We start from the raw sequence: 27,066 nt of genomic DNA, 5'->3' as shown, positions 1-27,066 counted from the left end.
GGCTCTAAAAATAATCTCTGAAAGCCCAAGACATGTGGTACTTGGACAAGTTCTTCTGGGCCTTTGTATCCTAAGTCCTTCTGTGAACACTGCTCTAGGACTTGAGGGTCAGATGAGGGGAGATGGGAAATGGAGCAAACTGGGCAGCAAGCACTCTATTCCAAGCAAGAAAAGCTTGCTCTTTCTTTAAAGACCACAGTCCGTGCCTGGTGTCTGACCAGTGGCAATCACTTGGCCACCAATGGACCAGAGAAAGAGGAGAAAAGCCACTGTCTTGTTGCCATACTGAGGCAGGAGATAGATGAGATCCAAGTTAGGTGTTTACAATTGGCCCCCTGTTTACATTTCATGGGGAAGGAAAAGGTGGGCTTCAGGCTGGACACTTCCAACTGGCTTCCTGTCTGCATTTCCTGAGATATGAGATAGGTGGGTTCCAGGTTAGGCATTTATGATCACCCTCCTGTTTATTCTCCAAAACAGAAATAACAACAGAAACAGGGTAAATAGCCAGGCTTTGTCTCCTGTGGACACCTGAGGAAAACAGTCATGGCAACTACAAAGAGGCACTAAACTCTGTTTGAGAAAAGGAGCAGGACGTGGTGTATTTTTTTGTCCTTGTGGCAAGGGAGATACTACACATGCACAGAAGGACTCCTTGGGGGTCAAAAGGCAGGGGACGGCCACCAGGCCATATGTCTTGCAATTTTCCTTCCCAGACACCTTGAGCTGGACTCCAACTTGGCAGAGGGGTATGTGCACATCTTGGGGAGGGTCGTGAGACAAATTAATCAGAGGCGCAAAACAAGATGATGGCCAGAGGGTGGACAAAGACCCAGTGAGGGTAGACAAAGACAAAGTGCCCCCTTACAAAGGATTTAAATTTTTCAAAGGTGCAACTCTCTTCCAGAGTTTGCCCATGCTTCTTTCTGTGTTGTACTCTGATTTTCTCTTTTTCCTTCCACCTCCTTGTCAGAATTTTATTTTCAAGACAGGTAAGGACTGGGGATTTAGGCTCTAGCTGCTGGCCTTCACGGTCCAGTGGACAGGAATTCCGGTCTACACCTGGGTGACCAGGGATCCATTCTCGGTCAGGGAACTAAGATCTCACTTTCAGCTACTGCTCACTGCTGCATGCGTCCATAGTAGGGACCCTGTGAACACTGCTGTCAACCTCCCCCCTGTCTCCTGTTCACCACCTCTCACAGGGCGTGGCACTCAGGGCCAGGAGCAGGCAGGAGTAGGGAGAGTTATTTATGCAATCAGTCTCACATTCTGCTTGAATCCATTTAATTTCCAAAGCAGGTAAAGCCCCTCTATTCCTCATGTCTGCAAATGCAGCCTTCTCCTTGTAAAGGGGCAAAGCGAAATTAGCTCAAAACTCTGCAGAAAACCAGTTGATGTTAAACTGTAAAGGAGCCTGGGGCTGTTAGGAGAATGAGAGGCAGTCAAGAGGCAACTCTGGTGGGAGTAGAGTGATTCCACCGGAAGATATCAGTTCACACCCGGGGACTCCTCCTAAAGGTTTGCTGGATGAGCTCAATAATAACCAGGCTGTTGTTACTGTTATTGATCTTTAGTCGCTCAGTCATGTCTGACTCTTTGAGACCCCATGGCCTGCAGCTGGCCAGGCTCCTCTGTCCATGGAATTCTCCAGGCAAGAATACTGGAGTGGGTTGCAATTTTCTTCTTCAGGGGATCTTTCTGATCTAGGGACCAAACCCATGTTTCCTGCATTGGCAGGTGGGTTCTTTACCGCTGAGCCATTGGGGAAGCCCTTATTTAATATTTACTACTCAACAAATATTTACTGAACACTTAGTATGCATCAAGCACCATGCTAGGCACCATTAAGCAAAACAGACTGGGAGCCTCACTCATCCATTTCATCACTGCCCTGTGAGCAGTACTGAATACTAACCATAATGTAACTTTATGAGCCATGACACAGAAAGGCCATGGCATTCTCTAACGACCCATCTTCTCCCAGAGTCTGAACACTAAAAGGGTTTGCTGGGTTCATAGAACAAGAGGTTGGAATGATGTAGTTCAACTCTTTTCCAAGGTTTGCAAGCATACAAACCACCTGGGATTTGGCTGCCAACAGTTCCTCCCATTCCTGTACATGCATATCCCTCCTGGAGTCTCTTGTCCCTCCAGTGATTGTGGCCTGGCCACGTGACTGTTTTGGACTTAGAGAATGTAGTAAAGTTCTGGGAGCCCAAGCATCAAGAGGTCTTATAGTTTTCATTTGCACTCTCCTGGGATCCAATTGCCCTATAAAAACCTTGGTTTAGATTACTGAATGATGAGTGTCCACATGTAGAGAACAAGCCTGTCTGGCCTTCAGTCAGCCCAGGCTCAGCTGCCCTCCTACCTCCACACAACCGTATAAGCAATGCCAGCCAGCACTACGAGAGCCAAAGAACTGTCAGCCAACTCACAGAATCCCAGGAAATAATAATGAGTAACTTTTGGAGTTGTTTGTGAAGCCACAATAGAAAATTAAATAGAAACTACTGCTGGGAAAACTTAAAGCATGTGGCATTGGCTATGGGACTGGGTGGTGGGATGGATTGGAATCTCATTCTGTTACCCAAGGCTGGAAGAACAGGGAAGAAATTGCTTTTGAGTCCTTGAGAAAGTAATGGTAAAAAGTTTAGCAATGCTGCTGTCTGCTGTAAAGTAGGAGACAGAAAATATGACGAATGGGTTTGGAGATCTGGCTAAGGCGATTTTCAGGCTGGTTATCAAAGCTTTGGTGGTACGTGATAAGAAGGAACTAGTTCGTTTTCATGCAGAACTTTGAGAGAAATGCAGAAAATCTAGGACAGTCTCTCAATTTAGCAAAACATTCTCAAAGTGAGAAATGGCCTCAGGGTAAAGAGCAAATCAAGGTTGTGGTTGTAAGAGTCCTTGTTGGGTCTTCTGATGGATTAAAAGTGGGAGGTGACAGACCATCTCAGACAAAAGGACTCCTGGAAGTGAGAAGAGTGAGGTTCTGAAGAATCACCACCTGAGGTAGAAAAAGACCCACCTGTGAGTTATTAGCCTTTTGCTAATAGAGTGGATTACCACTGAATACACAGAAGGTCTACAAAAGTTTTTAAGGGGCTGTTCCATTTTGGACTACTTAAAAAGGGACAGGGATGGTTTAAAACAAAAAGAGGTCTCTTGGGCCTCAAATTTCTACTGGCAGAAAGTCAACTAAGAAAATAAGTCTGGACAGAAAAGAAAGAAAAGCACAGGGGGTGGAGCAATGAGTTTCTGAGAACAGTAGACTAGGAAAGCACTCCTAGGAAGCAGAACTAGGTCCCAATCTACAAACATTCCCTGTTCTCCAAGTTCGGAAAACTGGTGATGTGTCAGGCTGGCTTTCAAACCTACTGTGGACTCATGGAGCTTCCCAGGTGGGGCTAGTGGTAAAGAACACACCTGCCAATGCAGGAGACATAAGAGATGAGGGTTCCATCCCTGGGTTGGGAAGATCCCTTGGAGGAGGGCATGGCAACCCACTTCACTATCCTTCTTTGGAGAATCCCATGGACAGAGGAACCTGACGGGCTACAGTCCATAGGATCGCAAAGATGTGGACATGACTGAATCAACTTAGCACATAGACATGTGGACTCATGACTAATTTAAGTTTAGGCCAATGGTCATACACTTGATAGCTCAGTGCTCTCAAGGTTGTACCGACATAAAGGAAAACACACGAATGATTACCAGGATTATTTTCATATCTCCAAGATAGCTTTTCATTCAGAAATCATTTCGATCATTTAGTCAGTTTTCTAAAGGTTGTTCCTATAACTTCTTTTTCCTATTCACCCAAATATAACAGTCAAGAATATACGGCTATACTGGAAAGGGTGACTTCACTATTTAAAAAGTTGGCTCTGTGCCACAAAGACAAATTAAGACACCAATGAACCAAATAAATGCCTCAGCAAGCAGTTACAGAATTAGAACTGAAAAAACACAGGTTGTGCAAAGTAGAATTCTGCAGTGTGCCATCAACAGACACCACAATGGGAAGACACCCCTGAAGTTGTCCGATACAGCATAAAGAGCCTATTCTTTGCAAAGATGAGATGTGATTTTGCCCCTGAAAACCTGGCATTCTAGTAGAAACTGAGCAACCGTTGATTAACAATAGCACATACATATAAATGTAATAATGAACATGAACTATGGGTATAGACAGCAAAAATGAACTTGAACTTGAGGAGTGGAAGCAAGAATACTACAGGGTATAAAATGCACAAAAGTCAAATCATCACACACATTAGAGGATGCAGCTTACCTGACATGCTGATGGATGACTGTGGTTGAGATCCCAATGGGAAGATACTATGTCAACAGACTTTTTGGCCATGCTGAGTAAATTCATCCAGCCTTGGAAAAGTGATAAGTGAAATGGTGCATTTTCTGAATAGTTAAGGCCTTCAGGAATATTTTCCACCAGGGCAATTCTTAGAAAAGATTTTGAAAAACAAACAAACAAAATCTAGTCAAATTTGAAGCCACAGATCTTTACACATACATACAGAGACATCTGAAAAATATTCTTTACTCTTTCTGAAAGTATGTGTTCCTCATATTTACATTTTTCATTACAGGACTTTAATATTTCACCTATACTAACCTACTGTGTTCTGAATTTATGCTCTGCTTCTCCCCAGTTAGCACTCATATTTCAGAAAATCATGGTATATATCCCTAATGTTCAGTTCCAACTAGCCTTGAGAAAAAATCTAGAGTATCCTACACAAGCATCTTCCTCTAGTAATATTTCTTTTTTCCCCTTACAGTAATGCAATTTTTTAAAAAGATACTACTTCTGAGAGCTACTTAAGACAATAAATTAATTTTGCATATCTCTAGTTTCTAGTATAATGTTAAACATATAACAGAACTAGTTCAGAAACAACAACATTGTTAGGCTTATTACTACTAGAAAATGAAAATAGTAAGTGCTATTACTATTGCTTAGAACCTCTGTTAATGCTTTGCAGCCTAAGACATAAAATGACACTAAGAAGGAAATTTTAAAACTTGCCTGTTGCAGGGATTTATTAAAGTTGGAGATAGGGAATGTATAAAATAATAGCAATAAGCAAGCCCTAAATAAACTGCAGGGGCTTCCCTGGTGGCTCAGTGGTAAAGAATCTGCTTGCCGATGCAGAAGATTGAGTTCGATCCCTGGGTGGGGAAGAGTCCCAGGAGAAGGAAACAGCAACCCACTACAGTGTTCTTGCTTGGAAAATTCCATAGACAGAGGAGACTGGTGGGCTACAGTCCATGGGATCACAAAGAGTCACCCACAACTGAGCAGCTAAGCACTATAATCACTGCAGAATGGGCTTCCAGAGACTAAACAACAACAAATAAACTACAACCAGTAACATTCGAATAAATGTGCCTTCTCTTTTTATACCAATACGTCCTCATTCATTGACAACACGTACACTATGGCTTCCCTCGGTGCTGTGTGCTTTTCACTTCTGAGTTACCCCAGGTGACACATAACATTTTAATAAAGGGATGAACATTTTTTTTTCCAGTTTAAGAAATGCAAATTCTCCTGCAACTCTTGATGGGAAGCTCCAAACTCTTATGAAGTTATCTGTAAGCCCTCCCAGAACAAAGATCTTTTTTATTCAAAGCTAGGTATCCCTAGAGCTGGATACATAATTAGGGCTCAAGAAATACTTATAGAATGAATTTCAGCTTCCAATGTAGAATCCAGAACTTCTCAATAAAACTGTTAACTGTGTCTCTTAATAAGACTTGTTCCATTTAGCCAGTTTTAGAAACAAAAACAATACTCATAGTAAAATGTCAATGTATTTGATGAATATCAAGCTCAAATAAGGTTTGGGTATATGTCTTACAGACATCCACAAATTTAGGGTCCTATCACCCAACTGCTACCCACAACTGAATTAAAAATTTTTGGAGCCGTTAGGAGCACAGAACAAGCAGATCACTCACTGTACACAACACAAAAAGGACTACAACGAAACTCTCTAGTTCTCTGGAATTTATAACCCAGTGAAAGAGCTTGTCTCATACGTAATGACTTAAATAGGAAGTAGACTTTAAGAAATGGCAAAACAAGGGTAAGGATTAATTAGATGGATAATGCACCATCTAAAGTTCCACTGGAGCATGAGCAGAAAGGAAAAAGTAATTAAGTTAGGAGCATCTGGAACTGAAGAAAGTGGGAATTGAATCTGCAAAGATAGAATTATTTTTATAGGTGAGCTGGAAGAGAAAGATATTTTAGGAAGAAGGAGGAACTTTTAAAACATGGTGTATTTGGATACTTGAGAGTCGGGTGGCCAAGGGGAGTGTGAGGTGGAAGAGTTGTGGCAGGGGCTTTGGCAACGTCTGTAGGGACCACACTGTAGTGGTTGTGAAGCAAGAAGAGAAGCTTGGACTTAACTGTGATGCTTTTGAGAGCGACCACGTACATTTTAGGGGTCTAACTCTGACAGCACACCTGTATACCATTGAAAGAAGATGACAATCAGTAAAAGGTCCATTGAAACTGACAAGGAACATGATTAAGAGAGATTATCAAGGTGAAAAAGAAGAGAAAACTAGCTCATGACCTAATGTGGGAGGAATGTCTACATTTTTCTGGTTAGTAGCATGTGAAACAGATGAGAAGATTCAGAAGTGACCAGAAGAGTCAGGAAGACAAGAAAGGTCCAGGAGAATGCAGTGTTTGGGAAGCCAAAGTGAGAGAGGGTCAAAAAGGTGGAGATGGGATATTTTTATCCACATCAAAGCCTTTGAAGGCAAGATGTTGAAGCTGGATATTTTAATTCTATCCACACTTAAAGTCCAATTATCTATATTAACAGTAGCTAGACATAGCATGAAGAAACGATCCCAGTTAATCAGCAGTGTCGGTCCCCCCTACAACTAAGGAATATATTTTAAAATCAAACAAAAAAAGAATCCCAATAAACAAAATAAAAATAGAACATCATTTAACAAATAGAACCAAGTAGTTTCAATTTTACTTCAATATAAAAGTCATGCTGAGAAAGACAAAGAAAAGAGTCAAGAAGCCCTGATAAACCAAACATACACAGCAACTGATATAGAGTAAATATAGAGTTCTAAGTGGTTCTGCACCTCCCCTTTCTTCATACCACACACATGGTTTCTGGTAGGCATACCATACAGATTCCCAATTTCTTTTAGAAATCTTTAGAACAGATATTCTTAATCTTGGATGCATGAATAGAATTTAGGGTGACCTGTGAGCTTGATCTTTATTTTCCTTCATCTCTAACTGAAATTTAACATTCCCCTCAGTTACAGACATAGGCAAAAAAATGACAGGAATATTAAAAGAAACTGTGACTCTGTTATCATTAAAAATTTTCATACCATGGTACAATTACTACCACTGATATCTCCAAGTATTAATATTTATCACTACTTTGAAATTATGGGCATCATCAGATCTTATTATCTCTTGAATAAGTAGTATAGAATACACATTACTATACCACATTAAAAAAGTATTTTGGATAACTTTATTTTAATGTTACTGGTTTTCTTTGGAATCCTATGTATTTCAATTTATGCATTTAAAACATTATTCATGAAAGGAATCCATTGGCTTCAGCAGGCTACTAATAGTGTCTATGGCACAAAAAAGTTAAGAAGTACTCATCAGACAGATAATATATCATCTATTCCTTTTTTTCCTACTTCAAACACATTCTTAACAGTTTTTTTCCCATTGCTAAAGCCTTAGAAGTAGATAAGATTATCGAGAGAGATTTTTAAGAGATGGGAACTGGGTCAAAGCCTAATATGGAAAACATCTAATCATATCTAGCTAAGATCATGACATCTAGCTAAGATCATGGCATCCGGCCCCATCACTGCATGGCAAAAAGATGGGGAAAAAAATGGAAATAGTGACAGATTTCATTTTCTTGGGCTCCAAAATAGCTGTGGATGGTGACTGCAGCCACAAAATTAAAAGACACTTGCTTCTTGGAAGAAAAGCTATGGCAAACCTAGACAGTGTATTAAAAAGCAGAGACATCACTTTACCAACAAAGGTCCGTATAGTCAAACCTATGGTTTATCCAATAGTCACGTACAGATGTGAGATTTGGATCATGAAGAAGCACTGAAGAATTGATGCTTTCGAACTGTGGTACTGGAGAAGACTCTTGAGAGTCCCTTAGACAGCAAGGAGATCAAACAGTCAATCTTAATGGAAATCAGTCCTGAATATTCACTGGAAGGACTGATGCTGAAGCTGAAGCTCCAATACTTTAGCCACCTGATGTGCAGAGCTGACTCATTGGAAAAGACCTTAATGCTGGGAAAGGCTGAAAGGCAGGTGGAGATGTTTGGATGGCATCACTGACTCAATGGACATGAGTTTGAGCAAACTCCAAGAGATAGTGAAGGACAAGGAAGCCTGGCATGCTGCAGTCCATGGAATTGCAAAGAGCCAGACATGACTGAGCAACTAAAGAACAACAAATCACATCTAGAGAACATCTAGAAAACAACCAGAGAAAGTGGGGCAGGTGAAGAAGACAAGAAATTTTTTGAAAGACTAGAAAAGAAGAGTGAAATTTCCTGGAAGTCAAAGAAGATCAAATTTATTATTATTATTTGGTTTTTACTAAATAGAAAAGTAAATCATGAATTTATACTAAATATAAAAATAGAGACACCACCAAAGATCTGGAGACCACACCTATGTTTGGTAATGAATTCTGGGGAAACTCTGCTCACCTCACTTTCCTCCTCTCTCATTTTACCTGGAGAACTTGACTGTTCCTTCTGTAACTCAGCACTTGTTTCCTATACACTGCTAGAAAAGGTCTTTAGAAATCAGCCTTGAAATGACTGGACTTACTTTTGTGACCTATCATTGTATTTCCTTTAACAACCAACAGCGAGCTGCTCTACAGGGTCCTGAATCGAAATAACACACAGAAATAACACAGAGCTCAGTCCCATGGATAGCAGCCCTGTTATACTCTTCTTTCTCAAGCAAGGCAAAAAGTGGGCAGAAATCATCAAAACTCACCTTTGGGCAAATCCCTGAATTCCTGCATGCCTTCTCTAAGTGAATTATGCCCAAAGGCATGGCACTATTTCTGACACCTAATAACAGGGAAAAAGTTGAATATACAGAGACACAAACAGCAAAAATCTTTTTTATGCCTCTTTTGATGGTACTGAGAGACCACTACAAATGATTGAAACTGTGAGTCCAGGGAATTTAGATGGAATAAATATTATATTGTTAATAGATTTTTACAGTAGAATTCTAGCTGCTCTTAGTATGCATTGTACTCTCCAAACTTAATGTGATCATCAACATTTCTCTTTCAGTTCAGGAACAATATCTAACCTTCTCAAAGAAATAGCTGTAGTTTTCTTAAAAGCTACAAAGAAGGGAACCCTGGCATCTGCTAACTTTATTTAAAATTTGGCATGTGTGTTTGTGTTGATAAGCACAAGAATCCTTATAAATTATATTTTCACATACATATGACTTTGCTATTATTATAGAGAAATGTTTAAGACAAAAAGATTTTGAATAAGGTAGACAAAACTCAGCTCTGCCAGTTATTAGCTACGTAACCTTCGACAAATGACTAACCTCTTAAAATCTGTTTCCACTTTTGGAAAAAAAATTATTACTTTTTTAGAGGAGATAATCAATGTAAAGAAAGTGCTTGCTTCGTAGTGAGCACTAAATAATAGATAAATTTTTAAAGTAATTTACAGTCTGAAAACTTATAATTAAAAAAAAATTCTCCAAGTTCTTAAACTGATATAACACAGTTACTAAAAAGAGTCTATATATATTGGTTAAAAGACTCTTATATCTGGGACCTACTTGACATTTTCAGAGAGAATGTGAACTTTATTTCATGTGTGAGTGTAACAGATCATTATTATGAGATGATGATCTACACAGGTGCTTTATAGTCAATTCATTGACATTCATTCTTTAGATCTTGGCTATCTGATGGTACAATCAATGAAGCTGAACAGATGGCCACAACTCATCAATACAATTAGTTTTGCACTCAGAAATAAAATGATACAGGCATTGTACCCTTACTGTGGGTCATCTGGCTATAATTAAAGCCCAGGATTGACAAGGCAAATGTTAATCTTCCCAAAGTACCTTGGAGTCTCTGAGATTGAGGTAGAAGATGTCCTGCTACTCATACGGAAGATTCAATGGCCAGTGCTGGATGTGGAAGTAGTTGATACAGACCTCTTGAGCTGGCTTTAATATAAGTGAGATATATTTTTCTGTAAACAGAAGGAGTGTTACTCACCATCTGGCTCTACAAGGATGGATTCCCTGACCTACATTATATCCTGAAAGGAGCTCAAGGTGCAGACCAGGATGAGGCACTTTGTGCCCTGGGAAAACAGGCAAAACAGGTCATTAGATAGTTAGGCATATTTAGGAGAAGGTTTTTACAAAGCCAGGCTCTTGCATTTTCCAATACTTGGAAAAGCACTAAAATCACTAACTGTGGTATCTGTTCCTCATGACTAGCAGCAACCTTCTATCAAAATGTATGCTGGATGACACATATTCCTTAGCCAAAATCACACATATCCTGGCCTCTTCCCTACCTCTTTGGAGCATTTCCTCAGAGCTATCTGAGAGGCTGTCTCCTGGGCTATAGTCCTCAGTAAGTCCATAAAAAAAAATGAAACTCACAGCTCTCACGTTGTGCATTTTTTATTTCAGTTGACATTTCATTTTTTCTGAGAATTGGGTCAAGGTGAGTTTACTTGAGAAAGACAGCAGAAAGGATACCAGAAAGGCCTGGCTGACTAACAGGATCCAAATCATTCTTAATCTGGCATAGGGAAGAACATGGCTGAATATTAAAGTAATTAGGGATTTGCCTTAACAATTTTTAGCCAATTTTGAAAAATTTGAAGTCCACAAAAAAGTTGCAGAATAGTACAGTGAATACTATATTTCAAGAAAGACTATTATATATGCTATACATATACATACACAATTTTTAGTAAACCATTTGAGAGTAATGTTAGAGACAGTGGGATAATTCTCTCAATCTTGAGTATGCATTTCTAACAAGGAGGCCAGGTTTCTAAACGAAATACAATTATCACACAGTTAACTACGACATTGTGTGCATGCTCAGTCACTCAGATGTGTCTGACTCTTTGTGACCACCATGGACTGTAGCCCTCCAGGCTCCTTCCTCCATGGGACTTTTCTGGCAAGAATACTGAAGCAGGTTGCCATTTCCTACTCCAGAAGATCTTCCTGACCCAGGGATCCAACCCACATCTCCTGCATTGGTAGGCAGATTCTTTACCACTGTGCCACTTTTATGGTCCTATTATCTAATATTTAAAATCCCACAAATGTTCCAATAATGCCTTCTATTTCTTATTTTTTTTTTTGGGATCTAAGATCCAATCAAAGTTTACTCATTGCACTTAGTTGTCATGTCTCTTTAGTTTAGAAGAGTTCCCTAGCCGATTCCTGTTTTGTTTACCATGATGTTGACAATTCAGAAGAGCCCAGGTCAGTTGTTTTGCTAAATACTCCTGGATTTGATTTGCTTGGTTATTGACTCATAAGTATTTAGGATAAGTATTTTTGGTAGGAACAGTACACACATAATGTGTCCTTCTAAGTGCATCATATGAGGTAGCACATGATATTGGGCTGTCCCACTACTGGTGATGTTAAGTTTGGTCACTTGATCAAGGGGGTGTCTGTTAGATTTTTTCAGTTTGAGCAGGACCATCCTTCCTCTATAGTTAATAAGTGATTTGTGCAGAGGTGCCTTCAGATGGCACAAATATTTTCTTTCCCAACATTTTACTCACTGATTTGGCTTCTATCCATTTATGATTTGTATCTGAATCTATTTTTATTATACCTGTTGATAATTTTCTATCATTTTTATATATGTTGGTTGGAAGTATTTTGTAAGGAAAATGTTTTTCATGTCCCATCACATCTTTTTACATTTTAAAAAGATACTCATTTTATCAGTATGCAATTATGGATTCTTTTTTAAAAATTCAAAGTGTTATAGTCTGTTACTGCCTTTACTCATTGTGATGCTCAAATTGTTGTATGTATTGCCAATGGAGGCCCCTGGAAGCTGTCTCTTGTGTCTTTTTGATGTTGGTTTCAGTTTTTGATGCTTTCTTATTTTTTGTCACCAAGTGTTTCAATTACACTAATTTAAAAAAATTACTTTATTATCATTATTCATTTATTTCATCTATTTATTTTTGGTCGTACTGGGTCTTCACTGCTGCACACAGGCTTTCTCTAGTTGTGGTGAGTGAGGACTTCTCATTGCAGTGGCTTCTCTTGCTGTGGAATATGGCTCTAGCTGTGGGCTTCAGTAGTTGTGGCACATGGGCCCTAGATTATGTGGGCTTCAGTAGTTGAGGTGCGAGTGCTTAGCTGCCCCTCAGCATGTGGGATCTTCCTGGACTAGGGATCCAATCTGTGTCCCCTGCACCAGCAGGTGGATTCTTAACCACTGGACCACCAGGAAAGCCCTATATTAACTTTTCAGTCAACTTTATGAGACAACAACTGCAGAGAATATGATGATGAGTTTGAGCTGACAATAGCAGATCCCTGTTTGTATAAATCTAAAAAGTTCAGATTAAAGCCTCATTAATTCCTGGTCTATAATTGTATTAAGCAAAGAACAACTATGCTTTTCTTTATGGAGAGTGGTGGTATAGCATGAGAAAGGTTATTATTGTAGCAATTATCCTTTCTTTGTATATTAAAGTTTAAAAGTACTTTCACAGGTAATATCATGCACCATTATCACAAAGAGACACTAAGACAGGCATGCTCTCAATTTTGGAGATGAAGAGAGCCAGGCTCCTAGTGGCCAGATGTCACCCAGTTGGACAGAAAGCTACACAGAAGGGATTTAAACTCAGGTCTGTCTGAGCTCATGTGCATTGCCCAACACTAGGTTAGGTCCTGGTCTTAATCTGAGAAGGTTCTCCACATCCTTTGGGTCTATGGAAGCAACAGGTAGAGTGATGTTGAAGAACAGAAGCTGCTGCACTAGAGGGAAGGTCAGCTTGGCTTGAGATCTGAACTTTGTCTGGAGAAGAGGTGAAGATGCTCCTCGCTCTACACTCCACTCTGTCCATGTCAGCAAGGATACCTACAGTGACAGAAAAGCCATTGTCCATGGCTCAATACTTCTTGATACTGGCCTAGAAAGGAAGAAACCATCAGAGGAGAAAGGAGCCAGAGTGCATAAAGACAAAAAAGAAAAAGAAAGGTACAACACATGCATCTACCTTTTGATATTTTACCAATATAAGATGTGAACAAAGAAGTAGGGAGCTCATGGATGAAAAGACCCTGACACTGTCCTCAGAAACACACAGTAGGAAGCCAGATGATTGAAAATGAAATGGCTAAAGTGCAAAAGGCCTAATGGAAAAACAGATTTGCATGCAAGTCAGTTATTACCCTTTGACATCTGTCAATAGAGTAATTATACTACTACCATTAATACTTTAACTGAACAATATTCAATTGAGGGCTGATTTTGTGTCCAGCATTAGGTTAAGATTTACTAAATTAATTAATGTTTACAAGAATTTGTAGAAGCAGGTACTGTAATTATTCCCATCTGGGGGATGAAGAAACTGAGAAATAGAGAAGTTTAAGTAATGTGTCCAAGGGTTAGTGTGTGATGGAGCCTGGGTAGGATGATTGCTGACTATATCCTCTTAACCATTATGTTCCGCTGTCACTTCCAATTTTCAAAGCAAAAAAAAAAAAAAAAAACAACCCAGGCAGAGGTATAAAACGCAACTTACTTCCCACATTCTCAATGTATCTTCAATGAATCACATCCATAAATACCCTGGGGGATGAATTCGTAACAGGAAATGTTAGAGAGACAAGCAGAGTCCTTTTCTGTTAGGATTTATTCTCTCACAGTCTGCATTTTCATTTCTGTGTTTTTGTTTTCTTTTGTTTATTTTACAAAAGACACAATCTTCAACCATAATTTATAAAAAAATTTTATTTTATATTGGAGTATAGTTGGCATCACCAACTCACAGACATGAGTTTGAGCAAACTCCAGGAGATGGTGAAGGACAGGGAAGCCTGGTGTGCTGCAGTATGTGGTGTCGCAGAGAGTCAGACATGACTTAGCAACTGAAGAAGCACAACAATAATTGACTTACAATGCTGTGTTAGTTTGAAAATGAAACTATTACAGCAAAATGATTCAGTTACACATATTCATATATCTATTATTTTCCAAATTCTTTTCCATTTAAGATATTACAGAATACTGAGGAGAGTTCCCTGTGCTATATACAGTAAGCCCTTGTTGATTATCATTTTAAACATACTGGTGTAAATTAATCCTAATTTATCCCTCCCCTACATCTTTTCCCTATGGTAACCATAAGTTTGTTTTCTAAGTCTCTGAGTCTATTTCTGTTCTGTAAATATGTTCCTTTATATCATGTTTTAGATTCCACATCCAAGCAAAATCATATGATATTTATCTTTCTCCATCTGACTTACTTCAAACTTAGTATGATAATCTCTAGGTATATCCATGTTGCTGCAAATGGCATTGCTTCATGATTTTAATATCTGAATAATATTCCATTGTATATATGTACCATATCTTCATTATCCATTCCTCTGTCGATTGGATTTAAGTAGCTTCCATGTCCTGGCTATTGTAAGCAGTGTTGCAATGAACATTGGGGGCATGTATCTTTTTGAATTATGATTTTCTCCATATATATGCCCAGAAGTGGGACTGTGGGATGAAATGGTAGCTCTATTTTTAGTTTTTTAAGGAACCTCCATACTGTTCTCCATAGTGGTTGCACCAATTTACATGCTCACCCACAGTGTAGTTGCTTTAGTGGTAAGGTTAGGTTGTTTGAGATTTTTCTTGTTACCTGAGGTAAGACTGTATTGCTATCAACTTCCCTCTCATAACTGTTTCTGCTGCATCCCATAGGTTTTGGATCATTATGCTTTCATTTTAGTTTATCTCTAGGTTTTTTTTTAAAATTTCTTCAGTGGTTATTTTAGTATTGGTTATTGGTATTTAGTATATTGGTTATTTAGCAATTGGTTACTTAGTAGCATATTGTTTAGCCTCCATGTGTTTGTGTTTCCTAAAGTTTTTTTCTTGTAGTTGATTTCTAGTCTCAGCATTGTGGTTGGAAAAGATGCTTGACATAATTTCAATTTTTAAAAACTTATTAAGCCTCACTTTGTGACCCCTCATGTGGTCAATTCTGGAGAATATTCAATGCGCACTTGAAAAGAATGTGTATTCTGCTACTTTTTGCTCTACAAATTTCAATTAAATCCATTTGTCTAATGTATTATTTAAGGCCCATGTTTCCTTATTGATTTTCTGTTTGGAAGATCTGTCCATTGAAGAAAGTGGGGTGTTAAAGTCCCCTACTATTGTATAACTGTTGATTTTTCCTTTTATGGCTGTTAATATTTGCCTTATGAATTAAGGTGCTCCAATGTTGGGTTCATAAATATTTACAATTGTTACATCTTCTTCTTGGATTGACCCCTTGATCATTACATACTGTCCTACCTTATCTGTTGTAACAGTCTTTATTTTAAAGTCGATTTTGTTAGATACGAGTATTGTGACTACAGCTTTCTTTTGATTTCCATTTGCATGGAATACCTTTTTCCATCCCCACATTTTTAGTCTGTCTGTGTCCCTAGATCTGAAGTGGGTCTCTTGTAGACAACATATAGATGGGTTTTGTTTTTGTATTCATTCAGCCAATCTATGTCTTTTGTTTGGAGCATTTGATCTGTTTTTGTTTAAAGTAATTATTGATATGTATGTTCTATTGCCATTTTGTTCATTGTTTTGGGTTTGCTTTTGTAGCTTTTCTTCTCTTCCTCTTTTGATCTCTTCTCTTGTGATTTGATGACTAACTTTAGTGTTGTGTTTGCATTCCTATTTTTCTTTTGTGTTTGTGCATCTATTGTAGCTTTTTGGGTTGTGTTTACCATGAGGTTTTGATATAGCAGTCATATATAGACAAGCTTGTTTTAAGTTGCTGGTCTCTTAATTTCAAATGCACATCCAATATTCTGCATTTGCAATCTCCTCTTTTCATGATTGCTGGTTTTGTGATTATGTTTGTGTATGGATAATTTCCTACATTTATTTTATGTTTGCCTTTATTGGTGAGCTATCCCATTTGTAATTTTGTTTCTACTTGTGACCTTTTTTTTTTTTTTCTCCCCTGCCTAGAGAAGTTCCCTTAGCATTTGTTGTAAAGCTGGTTTGGTAGTGCTGAATTCTCTTAGCTTTTGCTTGTCTGTAAAGCTTTTGATTTCTGCATTGAATCTGAACAAGAGCCTTGCTGTATTCTTGGTTGAAGGTTTTTCCCTTTCATCGTTTAAGATATATCATGTTACTGCATTCTGACTGAAAAAAATCTGCTGATAATCTTATGGGAATGCCCTAGCATAATATTTGTTGCTTTCCGTATTTTCTCTGTTTAATTTTTGTCAGTATGATCACGATGTGTCTCAGCATCCTTCTCCTTGGGTTTATCCTGCCAGGGCCTCTCTGTGCTTCCTGGATTTGGGTTATTCTTTCCTTCCCGATGTTAGGAAAGTTTTGAGGTATTATCTCTTCAAATAGTTGCTCAGATCCCTTTTCTTTTGTCCTTCTGGGACTCCAATAATGTGAAAGTTGGTATATTTGATGTTGTACCAGAAAAATCTGTATGCAGGTCAAGAAGCAACAGTCAGAACCAGACGTGGAACAATGAACTAGAAAGGAGTGTGTCAAGGCTGTATATTGTCACCCTGCTTATTTAACTTATATGCAGAGTACATCATGAGAAATGCCAGGCTGGATGAAGCACAAGTTGGAATCAAGATCGCTGGGATACATACCAATAACCTCAGCTATGCAGATGACAGCACCCTAATGGCAGAAGATGAAGAGGAACTAAAGAGCCTTTTGATGAAAGTCAAAAAGAAGAGTAAAAAAGCTGGCTTAAAATTCAACATTCAAAAATCTAAGATCATGGCATCTGGTCCCATCACTTCATGGAAAATAGATGGGAAAAAATGTAAACAGTGGCAGATTTTATTTTCTTGGGCTCCAAACTCACTATGGACAGTGACTGTACCCATGAAATTAAAAGATGCTTGCTCCTTGGAAGAAAAGCTATGACAACCTAAACAACATATTCAAAAGCAGAGACATCACTTTGCTGACAAAGGTCCATATAATCAAAGCAATGGTTTTTCCAGTAGTCATGTATGGATGTGAGAGTTGGACCATAAAAAAGCTGAGTGCCAAAGAATTGTTGCTTTTGAACTGTGGTGTTGGAGAAGACTTTTGAGAATCCCCTGGACAGCAAGGAGATCAAACCAGTCAATCCTAAAGGAAATCAACCCTGAATATTCATTGAAAGGACTGTTGCTGAAGCTGAAGCTCCAATACTTTGGCCACCTGACTCAAGGAGCTGACTTACTGGAAAAGACCCTGATGCTGGGAAAGACTGAAGGCAATAGAAGAGGGTGGTAGAAAATTGAGATGGTTAGGTAATACCCCCACACAAATGTGGCATTTGATCTTCTTACAATGGACCAGACAGACACTACTATCCTGAACCATGTCCATTCCACAAAGCTTACATTCAAGGAATTCCCTGTGGTTCATATGGAACATCCTTTTGCTGCAGCTGGCTCTTTCTGGCAGGAGTCAGAGGCCAAGCTGTGAAACTGCTCTGAAAGCAAGAAGTGGCAGCCTCTATCCAGTGTTAGTCTGAATGGAGCCTATGCCTCACTGCCTGCATAAACAAGTGTTTACCCCTCAAAAAGAAGAACATAGAAATTAAAATTCAAATATGTTCCATAAACAAACTAACTCACCCACTATGTAACAAACAGAAAACCTTACTCATACCAAGGAAAATATAAGTTTGTTAACATACATAAATTTATGTACACAAGCATGAATACCTAAAAGGTACAGACTGAAAACATTAAGTTTCAGTAAAACTTAACTCATCCCATGAAATCTTTTTATGACATCTACACATATCCAATCCTTGGTCAGGAAATGGCATTTTCCATTAATTTTTGATAGAGAAATCATATCAAGCTTTTCAGAGGAGGAATCAAGGAGTTATGAGATGTGGGCTCTTGACTAACTTTCACCATTATCAGTTCATAGAGCAAAGTTAAGTTGCATGGCTGATTTACTCCTGATGAGAGATTAAAATGTCACTAAAAGGATACCCCAGGTGCTAACAGTGCATGTGTTCTGGAGACAGAATATTAAGCCAAATATTCCTATGTTTTAATTATTTTAGCAGTACACAGCACCATGTAGGCCTGAACGAACTTCTTTGTGTAGCTGATCTCTATCTGCCAAAAAGATGTGGTCAACTCAGAAAAATGTGAAATTAGGAAATGGACAAAATCATAAACACTAGAAACTCTTCTAATATATACATGAATATCCATATATCTGTTGCAAAATGATAGAACAAAATATATACACAGAGAGAGCACTGCCCCCCAGTTTTTGACACAGAGCTCCTGAAACCCTTGTAAGGTACTAAGATGAGTGACAGTAGTGTTTTTTGTTCTAGGTGACTCCTGGTGAGTGTCTGGGCAAGGCTTGGTCACTAGAAAGACTAAGGCATGAGCAGAAGCTTGGAATCTTCACCCTTGCCCTCCATTCTCTTGAGAAGGAATAAGGACTGAAAACAGAGCTAATGATTGGTCAAGTCTATGTGATGAAACCACTAATAAAAATACCAATAGTATGGAGTTTGAATTTTCAGGTGGGTGTATGGGGAGAGTGGTCCAACCCAACAGCACTTGGACAGAAGTTCCTGTACTCCGGACTCCTCCAGACTTCACGCTATGTATCTTTTTATCTGGCTGTTCATCTGTATCCTTTACCACATGCTTTAATAAACTGGTAAACATAAGTGCTTCCATGAGTTTTGTGGGCTGCTCTAGCAAGTAACAGAATCCAAGGGGAAGAGGTCATGGGAACCTCTGATTTGTAGTCAAGTTGGACAAAAGTTATGGCCAAGCCTGGGCACCTACTACTTGGTATTGGCGTCTTAAATAAGGAGCAGTCTGTGGGACAGTGTTCTTCACCTGTGGGACCTGATGCCATATCCAGGTAGGCAGTGTCAGAATTGAGTTAAATTGTAGGACACTCAGCTGGTGTTGCACAGAAATGCTGGGGGTGGAAAACCCCCACACAATTGGTGCCCCAAAGTGAAGTGTTCTGTATGATAGGAGACATATTGGAGGGGCTGTTTTCTTTCCTAATATATCTGTATATTGAAAAATGGCAAAAATGATGATGATGATAGTAAAACTGCCATTTATTACGTCCATGTGCTATAAGTACTGTGCAGACATGATCATATTACACTACCGTGTGACACAGGTATTACTAGTCCTATATTTTAAGATGAAGACAGTGAGGCTTGGGGAAACAGTGTAAGAAGTCCAAAGTCACATGGTAGTAGAAGAATCAGTTTTCAGTTTTCTTTAGAAGAATTGTTTCCTCTGGTGCCAAAATCTGCCCCCCTCAACATGTACCCCTTGGAAGCCCCTCTCTTGTGTATGCATATGACCTTGCAAGGACAACAGTGAAAATCCAGTCTTGGTGCTGACTGGGTCAGTATAAGAGTGAAGTACTATCACCAATAAACTTGGTGAACTAGGTTTCTCCTCCATCTTTACTAAATAAACATATATTTACTACTTCTACTTATGACTGTCTATACTCCATCAATACTCTGATGGATTTTCGATCCTGAAATGGTCACATTAATTAGCCAAATCTATCTTCAGTTTTCTCCAGCAGCTGTTATCAATCCTCTAAGAGTGTTCAATGCTCCAAGGTGTATAATGTCTCTACTTGAACTCCTGATGAATTTAGATATATTTTAAAACTTATGAGCTCTATTATAAAGTATGATAGAGTCACTAGGTATTATAGACACAAGGAAAATGAACATCAAAGTGCTATTTTCTTATTAATATGTAAACATTTAAATAATGAAAAATAAACCTTTCACTAATATCCACATTATAATTAACTTCTTAATTTAAGTAGTATCCTAGAAGCTATAAATTTGGGTTTCAATCACCTTATATTTTATATTTGTTCTCATTGCAACTAGTCTATGAAAAACTTCAGTCTTGAAATTCTTTAATCTTGGAAATTTAATTTATAAGGTATAACTAGAATCTGCACAGGAGACATTAGTGTTTAAGAAAAAGAATGCTAAACTAAGAGTCACAGGAACTTGGTTCTAGGCCAGTCTGTTTCTACTCAAATTGTTTCTTTGAAAACAACTTCACTCACCAACAAACTGACAAGGACCTTAGAGGTACAATGTAAGGTCCCTTCCCAAGTAAAAATTTTAAATTATACATTTTAAAACTCAGAAAACCATTTAAACTCACTAATTTTATTACAAGTTGTATGTATATATATACATAGATATTATATGTAATATCAGAAATAATTTGCTATTATGAAATCACAGTTAAATGTAAGCAATGCACTTTCAGTTTAAAGCATGTCAAATGAGAGGGAAAAACATGAAAATCTAAACATCTTAATGTTTTCAAACTATTATTATTAGAAATAGCTTAAGCAATTAGTTATTTTTAAGTATTTAAAACCTTTCAACATACTTCCTAAACTTTATCCCATAGGAAAATAGTAAGCCTAATCTCTCAAGTTCAGAAAAATAAAAGAAACTTTGACTTTCCTTGAAGCTACCTAAAATATTTTAGATAGAGGGCTTGTTATCAAAATAGAGCTATCCCTAGAAAAATCTGCAAAGAATATGGGGTAGGTGGGCAATACTTGCCAGGACCCAGAGATCAGAGTCCACTCTGTTATCCCGTTGTGTCTGCATGGCACAGCAAATATTATTTACCAAACATTTGCTCTTCCATCTCCATGTTTAATGACTTCCTCCATTTTGAAGGAGGAGGAACTTGGTTGGACACGACTGAGCATACACACACATATGGAATTTAAGGGGAAGACTTCAGCCATTTTTGGCGAGTTACTCAGTTTTTCTGGGTTTCTCCTATGTATCCATGTTATTAAACTTTTGTTTGACTTTTCTTGTTAATCTGTCTGTCAACTTAATTCTTAGACCAGTCAGAAAAACCTAAAAGGATAGAGGATAAATTTCTTCCTCTCTGACACTGGTCAAGTTTAAGGATGAAAATGGAAATTTCCAAGGCTTTTATTATTATTTAATATGGAATTTTAAGCAAGGTCCTCTCTTAGTGGAATAAATAATTTATTGGGTTTTTTTTTTTATTTTTATAGTGTGGAAAAATATTTTACCTGGAGAAGGTCAAAGAGAACATCTTGCTATGCAAAATCTGAATCAGGATAATAGCACTCTTAACAGTTCTTTTAGTGTCCACACTTAAATGTCAAAGCTTACTTGGTTATAGGATTGATTTTTTTTCTGCAAAAAGTCACCCTCAGCAGGAGCTCTAAACCCAAAGCATTCGTATGTGGCTGTGGCATAAGTCAGCAGCAATAATGATAGCAAAATGTTGTCAAGTATTAGAGTCTCCATTGCAGCAAGATTGTCAGCACCATCTCATGTTCCCTAAACATGTGCTGTGAGCAGGTAGTCCATAATTTTGATACTTGTCTCATCCACTTTCTTCTACAAGTGGTGCACAGACATATGTGACCCCTATCTCTTGAAATCTTCCCAGAGAGACCAATGAGATTCTTTCACTTCTCTTCTAGCATACTTAATAAAACCAAATCCTCCTGCATTTAATGGTTGTTAGCAGTGCCTTAAAGAAAAAAAAAAAAGTCACATCTGTTTCTTAGCCCTCCCTCCCCTATAACATAAACAATGTTTTTTTATGTTTGCTTCTCTAGGGAAGCAAAAAGTTTCCTTTTTTCAATTCACAGGAACAGATGTGGTCAGAACACTTAGCTTCTGTGCACCAAGAAGAGGCAGGTGGCTAGCCTTTTGGTATCAAATAAATAGTAATTTGCAACTGAAATACCAGGATCAAGAGAATGTCACAAATCTGTGTTCAGTGTATATTGCCCCCACAGAGAGTTAGTGATGGAAGAGATTGTGAGATTCAGTACTTTGATCCTTAGTTTAAGAGGAAAGAAACTGAGGTAGAGAGAGATCGCATTGCTTTTCAAGGTAGCAGGGCAAGCCTGAGGCAGACCTGGGGCTGGTTTGAACTCAGGCTTCCAGAACTGCTGCCAAGTGCTCTTTATTCACCAAACTGATCCATAACCTTTATTTGAAACTCCTAGGTCCAAGTCTGTCTATAATGTATTTACTATAAACAAATAATCAAAAACACTCATATCTTTACAGTGAAAATGTGAATATTCACTCCAAGCAGGATAAAGACCTTCAGTAGCCAAATGCTAGTTTAGGTAAGATTTTGCCACCACAAGTTATTAAGGAAATTTTTATTTTTGTATTTAAGGTGTTTTCCTTTCAATTTTTTGAGATTTTATTTTTTATTTATTTAAAAAAATTTTTATTGGGGGCATAGTTGATTTACAATGCTTTGTTAGTTTTAGGTGTACAGCCAAGTGAATCTGTTACACATAAACATATATTCACTTTTCTTTATATTCTTCCCCCATGTAAGCCATTACAGAGTATTTAGAGTTCCCTTACTATACGTTAGGTCATTACTGCAGGCACGCTCAGTCACTAAGTCATGTCCAACTCTTTGTGACCCTATGGACTGTAGCCCGCCGGGTCCTCTGTCCATGGGATTTTCCAGGCAAGAATAAGGAGTGGGGTGCCATTCCCTCCTCCAGGGTATCTTCCCGACCAGGGATCAAACCTGAGTCTCCTGCATTACAGGCTGATTCTTTACCACTGAACCACCAGGGAAGCTCACCCTGACACATACATATTACTATAAATAAAATAGATAACTAATAATGACCTGGGCTGCCCAGGTGGCTCAGGGATAAAGACTCTGCCTACCAATGTAAAGAGCCAGGTTTGATCCCCGGGTTGGGAAGATCCCTTGGAGGAGGACATGGCAACCCACTCCAGTACTCTTGCCTGGAGAATTCCATCGACAAAGGAGCCCAGCGGGCCACAGTCCATAGGGTCGCACAGAGTCGGACACATCTGAAGTGACTAAGCAGCCACAGCATGTATGTGTCAATCTTCAATTTATACTCCCCCATTACTCCCCAGGGACCCTAAATTTATTTTCTACATCTGTAACTCTATTTCTGTTCTATAGATAAGTTCATTTGTAGCCCTTTCTTAGTTTCCAAAATTGCAGATGACATTACATCATACAACTATGCTTCTATTATAAGGAGAGGTCCTATACAACTACGCTTTCATTATAAGGAGAGGGAAAAATCTTCAAGCATTTTAAACCAGCACATCTGTTATAACACAATGGTTAACAGCAGTTCAAACATCTAGAGGCCTAATTAAAAGATAGATGGCTTCATTCTACTCCCGTAGCTTCTGATTCAGGAAGTCTGGGTTGAGGCAGAGAATTTTCACTTCTAACCAGCTTATAAAGATTTGTTTTGTTCCTTGGGCCTTTTCTGAGTGATGCTGATACTTCTGGCCCAGGATCACATTTTGAGAATCACTGGTTAAGAGAACAAGACTTATACTGATGGACCTGTGTTCAAGTCTACTATCTTGTAGCCATTTATAGACAAATTACATAGTGCCCGCTGAGAAATCCACTGATAATCTTATGGAGGATCCTTGGTATGTGATAAGTTACTTTTCTCTTGTTACTTTCTGAGGTAGAAAACAGAGAGTCAAGATTGGGAGAGAATAATCTTCGGTTTAAAGATAGGGCTTCTCTTTTTTTTTTTTTTTGTAAGGTTATAGTGTAGTGAAAATGAAAATGAAGAGTAGTAGAGGAGTACTAGAGGACTTTGAAAGAAATAAGAGAAAAAGAAAAATAGAAAATAAAAGAGAAAACGGAAAGGAAAAAAAAGAAGAAAAAAGAAAAAGAAAAAAAAACAAAAAAAAAAAGAAAGAAAGAAAGAGAAAAAAAAAAAAATTTTTTTCCCCTAATTAAAAAAATTGTAAAAATCTATGAAAATGAAAGTTAAGGAGTAATGGGGGAGTAATAGGGAATTTTAAAGGAAAATAAAAGAGAAAAAATAAAAAAGAAAAAATATAAAAAGAAAAAATATAAAAAGAAAAAAAAATTTTTTTTTTTTTTTCCTTACTTAGAAAAAAAAAAGTAAAAATATATCTAGGAGTTTCTCTGGAGCTGTTGCGGTCAGTGTGGGTTCGGCTCAGTTTCAGATAGCTCCTCGTTCCAGCTTACACTTCTCGATATCTACAGGGCCCTTCCGGTGAAGTCGGTGTTTTCTACAGGGATTTTAATCTGTTGCACCAGTCCCTTCTGAAGCGGTTCCCTTTGTTTATTTGGCTTCTGTTTGCCGGTCTCTTCAGAGCCTCATTTCCGCGCTGACACAGGCGGGCGGAGGTGGGCTCTTATTCAGTTAGCTAGTTCCGTTGCGCTGCTGGGAGGGGCTGACGCTGCCGGGATGGTCTGGCGCTGCGGGGCGGGGCTGACGCTGCGGGGAGGGGCTGGCCCTGCGGGGGCGGGCTGGCGCTGCCGGGAGGGGCTGGCGCTGCCGGGAGGGGCTGGCGCTGCCGGGAGGGGCTGACGCTGCTTTCTCTGTCTGCGCTGCTCAGGCTCCCGGCTGTTCTATATGGAGCGCGCCCCGCGCTGCGCCAGGTTCCAGCCCTCGGGTGTTACACAAAAGCGCGGAAGGAAAAGCTGCGCCTGCTCTCTGTGCCTTCCCCGTCAGAGCGGTCCAGGCAGCGAGGGGCTTGATGGGCGCACTATCCCCAGGTGTGGCGCACTCACTCCCTTCCGCGGACCCAGTCTCAGTTTCCGCTGGCGCCAGTCGGGTGCGCGCGCCTTCCGCCCTCTGCGTCCCCAGCCCCAGTCCCCGCCGGCGCCGGTCGGGTGCCTGCGCCCTGTGTCTCGCCGCGACCTTCCCCTCCCCCCTGCCTCCTGCCTCCGGCGGGGCTGGGCCGGTCCGCAGCCTGCGAGCTCTTCTCGGGACTTTCTCCGTCCCTTTGTTCTGCGAACGGCCGGCAGTGTGTTCCGGCCGGTTAATTTTCTCTCTCTTTTGGTCTCCCACAGTTCAAGTTGGCACCTCACAGAAGCTCCCTCCGATTGTCCTCAGGGCACTCAGGCCTGGACCCTAGCCCAAGCAAGGCCGCCTATGACTCCCTTCCCGGGACGGCTCTCCGTCCTTAGCTCTTTTGTCTCACTTTTTATCTTTTATATTTTGTCCTACCTCCTTTCGAAGACAGTGGTCTGCTTTTCTGGGCGCCTGATGACCTCAGCTAGCGATCAGAAGTTGTTTTGTGAAGTTTGCTCTGCATTCAGTTATTCTTTTGATGAATTTGTGGGAGAGAAAGTGGTCTCCCCGTCCTACTCCTCCGCCATCTTGGCTCCTCCGCCATCTTGGCTCCTCCCCCTCTCTTGTTACTTTCAAGATTATATATCCTTGGCTCTTGGTTGTTTTTTAAAAATAATTTTATTTATTTAATTATTTGTTAATTTCTGGTTGTTCTGGGTCTTTGTTTCTGGGCAGGCTTTCTCCAGTTGCAGTGAGTGGGGCTACTCTCCACTTGTGATGCATGAATTTCTCATTGCAATGGCTTCTCTTGTTGTGGAGCACAGGCTCTAGGGCACATGGACTTCACTAGTTGCAGCACATGGGCTGAGTAGTTGTGGCCCACAGGCTCTAGAGAACAGGCTCAATAGTTGTGGCACACAAGCTCAATTGCTCCATGGCATGCAGAATCTTCCCAGATCAGGGAATGAAACTGTGTCTCCTGCAGTGGGAGGCAAATTCCTTAACACTGAGCCACCAGGGAAGCCCTCAGCTGTTTTGAGTCTCTGAGTTTATTTTATTCTGCTTGGAGTTCACTGGGCATCTTGTATTTGTATATCCACATCTTCCCTTAAATTTAGGACATTTTCAGTCACTCTTTCTTCAAATAATCTCAAATAATCTTCAAGTCCCTGTCTTTCTTCTCCTTCTGAGATGCCCAGAATGCACACATTGGTTCATTTGATGGTGTCCCACAAGTCTTTCTGGTTCTGTTCACTTTTCCTCATTCTTCTTATTTTCTGCTCCTCAGACTTGATAATTTCCAATGACTTGTCTTTAAGTTCACTGACTGTTTCTTCTGCCTGATGAAGCCTGCTGTTGAACCCCTCTAGTGAAATTTTCAATTCAGTTATTGTATTTTTCAGCTCCAGAATTTGTCTCTCGTTTATATTTTTTCTCTTTGTTGATATTCTCAATTTGTTCATGTATCATTTTTCTGATATCCATTAGTTCTTTGAGCATATTTAATAGAGTTTTTTTTTTAATGTTTTGTCCAATGACTGTTTTTCTTCAGGGATGGTTTCATCTGATCCTCTAAATGAAAATGTTGTCCTGTTTCTTTGTATGCTTTGAGATATTTTGCTGAAAACTGGACGTTTGAAAAAATAGTCACCTCTCCCAATCTTTGCAGATTGGCTCCAGGAAGGGAAAGACTTTACAAATCAGTCCAGGATTAATCAGATACATTTTCTCAGAGCTTTTCTGGAATGCATCTTCTCTGGGCCTGTGTATATACCACCCCACCCCACCCCCACCTTTTTTTTTTCTGTTTCCCCTTTATCAATGGCTGGTTTTAAATGTCTCAATTTCCTCAAAGGTCTCTCAACCCTGCTTTTTCTTATTGTATTCCTCAATCAATAGTCTCTTGCCTCAGGCCTCTGCAGTTTCCTTGTGGTTCTCAAGAGCCACTCTACTGTTTCCTGTGGTTTTCTCTAACCTGAAATCTGAGTGGTACCATATTTCAGCTTGCTGAGCTTCTAGTTAAGCAAAACCAGTTCTTCAGGCAGCCCTCAGATAGCTTAGAACACTGCAAATTCAG

General features: G+C 39.3%; 1 protein-coding gene across 5 annotated transcripts in view; it reads right to left on the bottom strand.

Annotated features, from left to right (window-relative positions):
* Positions 1-27,066, bottom strand: part of PLD5 (phospholipase D family member 5) — a 374,767-nt gene that overhangs the window by 142,936 nt on the left and 204,765 nt on the right. For 4 of the 5 annotated variants that reach the window (XM_043924362.1, XM_043924365.1, XM_043924364.1 and 1 more), the window contains exon 3: positions 4,304-4,472. In XM_043924362.1, coding sequence (XP_043780297.1) covers positions 4,304-4,472 — 169 coding nt within the window. Of the gene's footprint in view, positions 1-4,303; positions 4,473-10,195; positions 10,307-27,066 lie in introns of those variants that run through there. The other variant, XM_043924366.1, reaches the window with a different exon arrangement.

This window comes from Cervus elaphus, chromosome 14 (assembly GCF_910594005.1).
Source record: "Cervus elaphus chromosome 14, mCerEla1.1, whole genome shotgun sequence".
Classification (NCBI taxonomy): Eukaryota; Metazoa; Chordata; class Mammalia; order Artiodactyla; family Cervidae; genus Cervus; species Cervus elaphus.
Note: the sequence above shows the minus strand (reverse complement) of the source record. Positions and strands in the feature narration are given on the sequence as shown.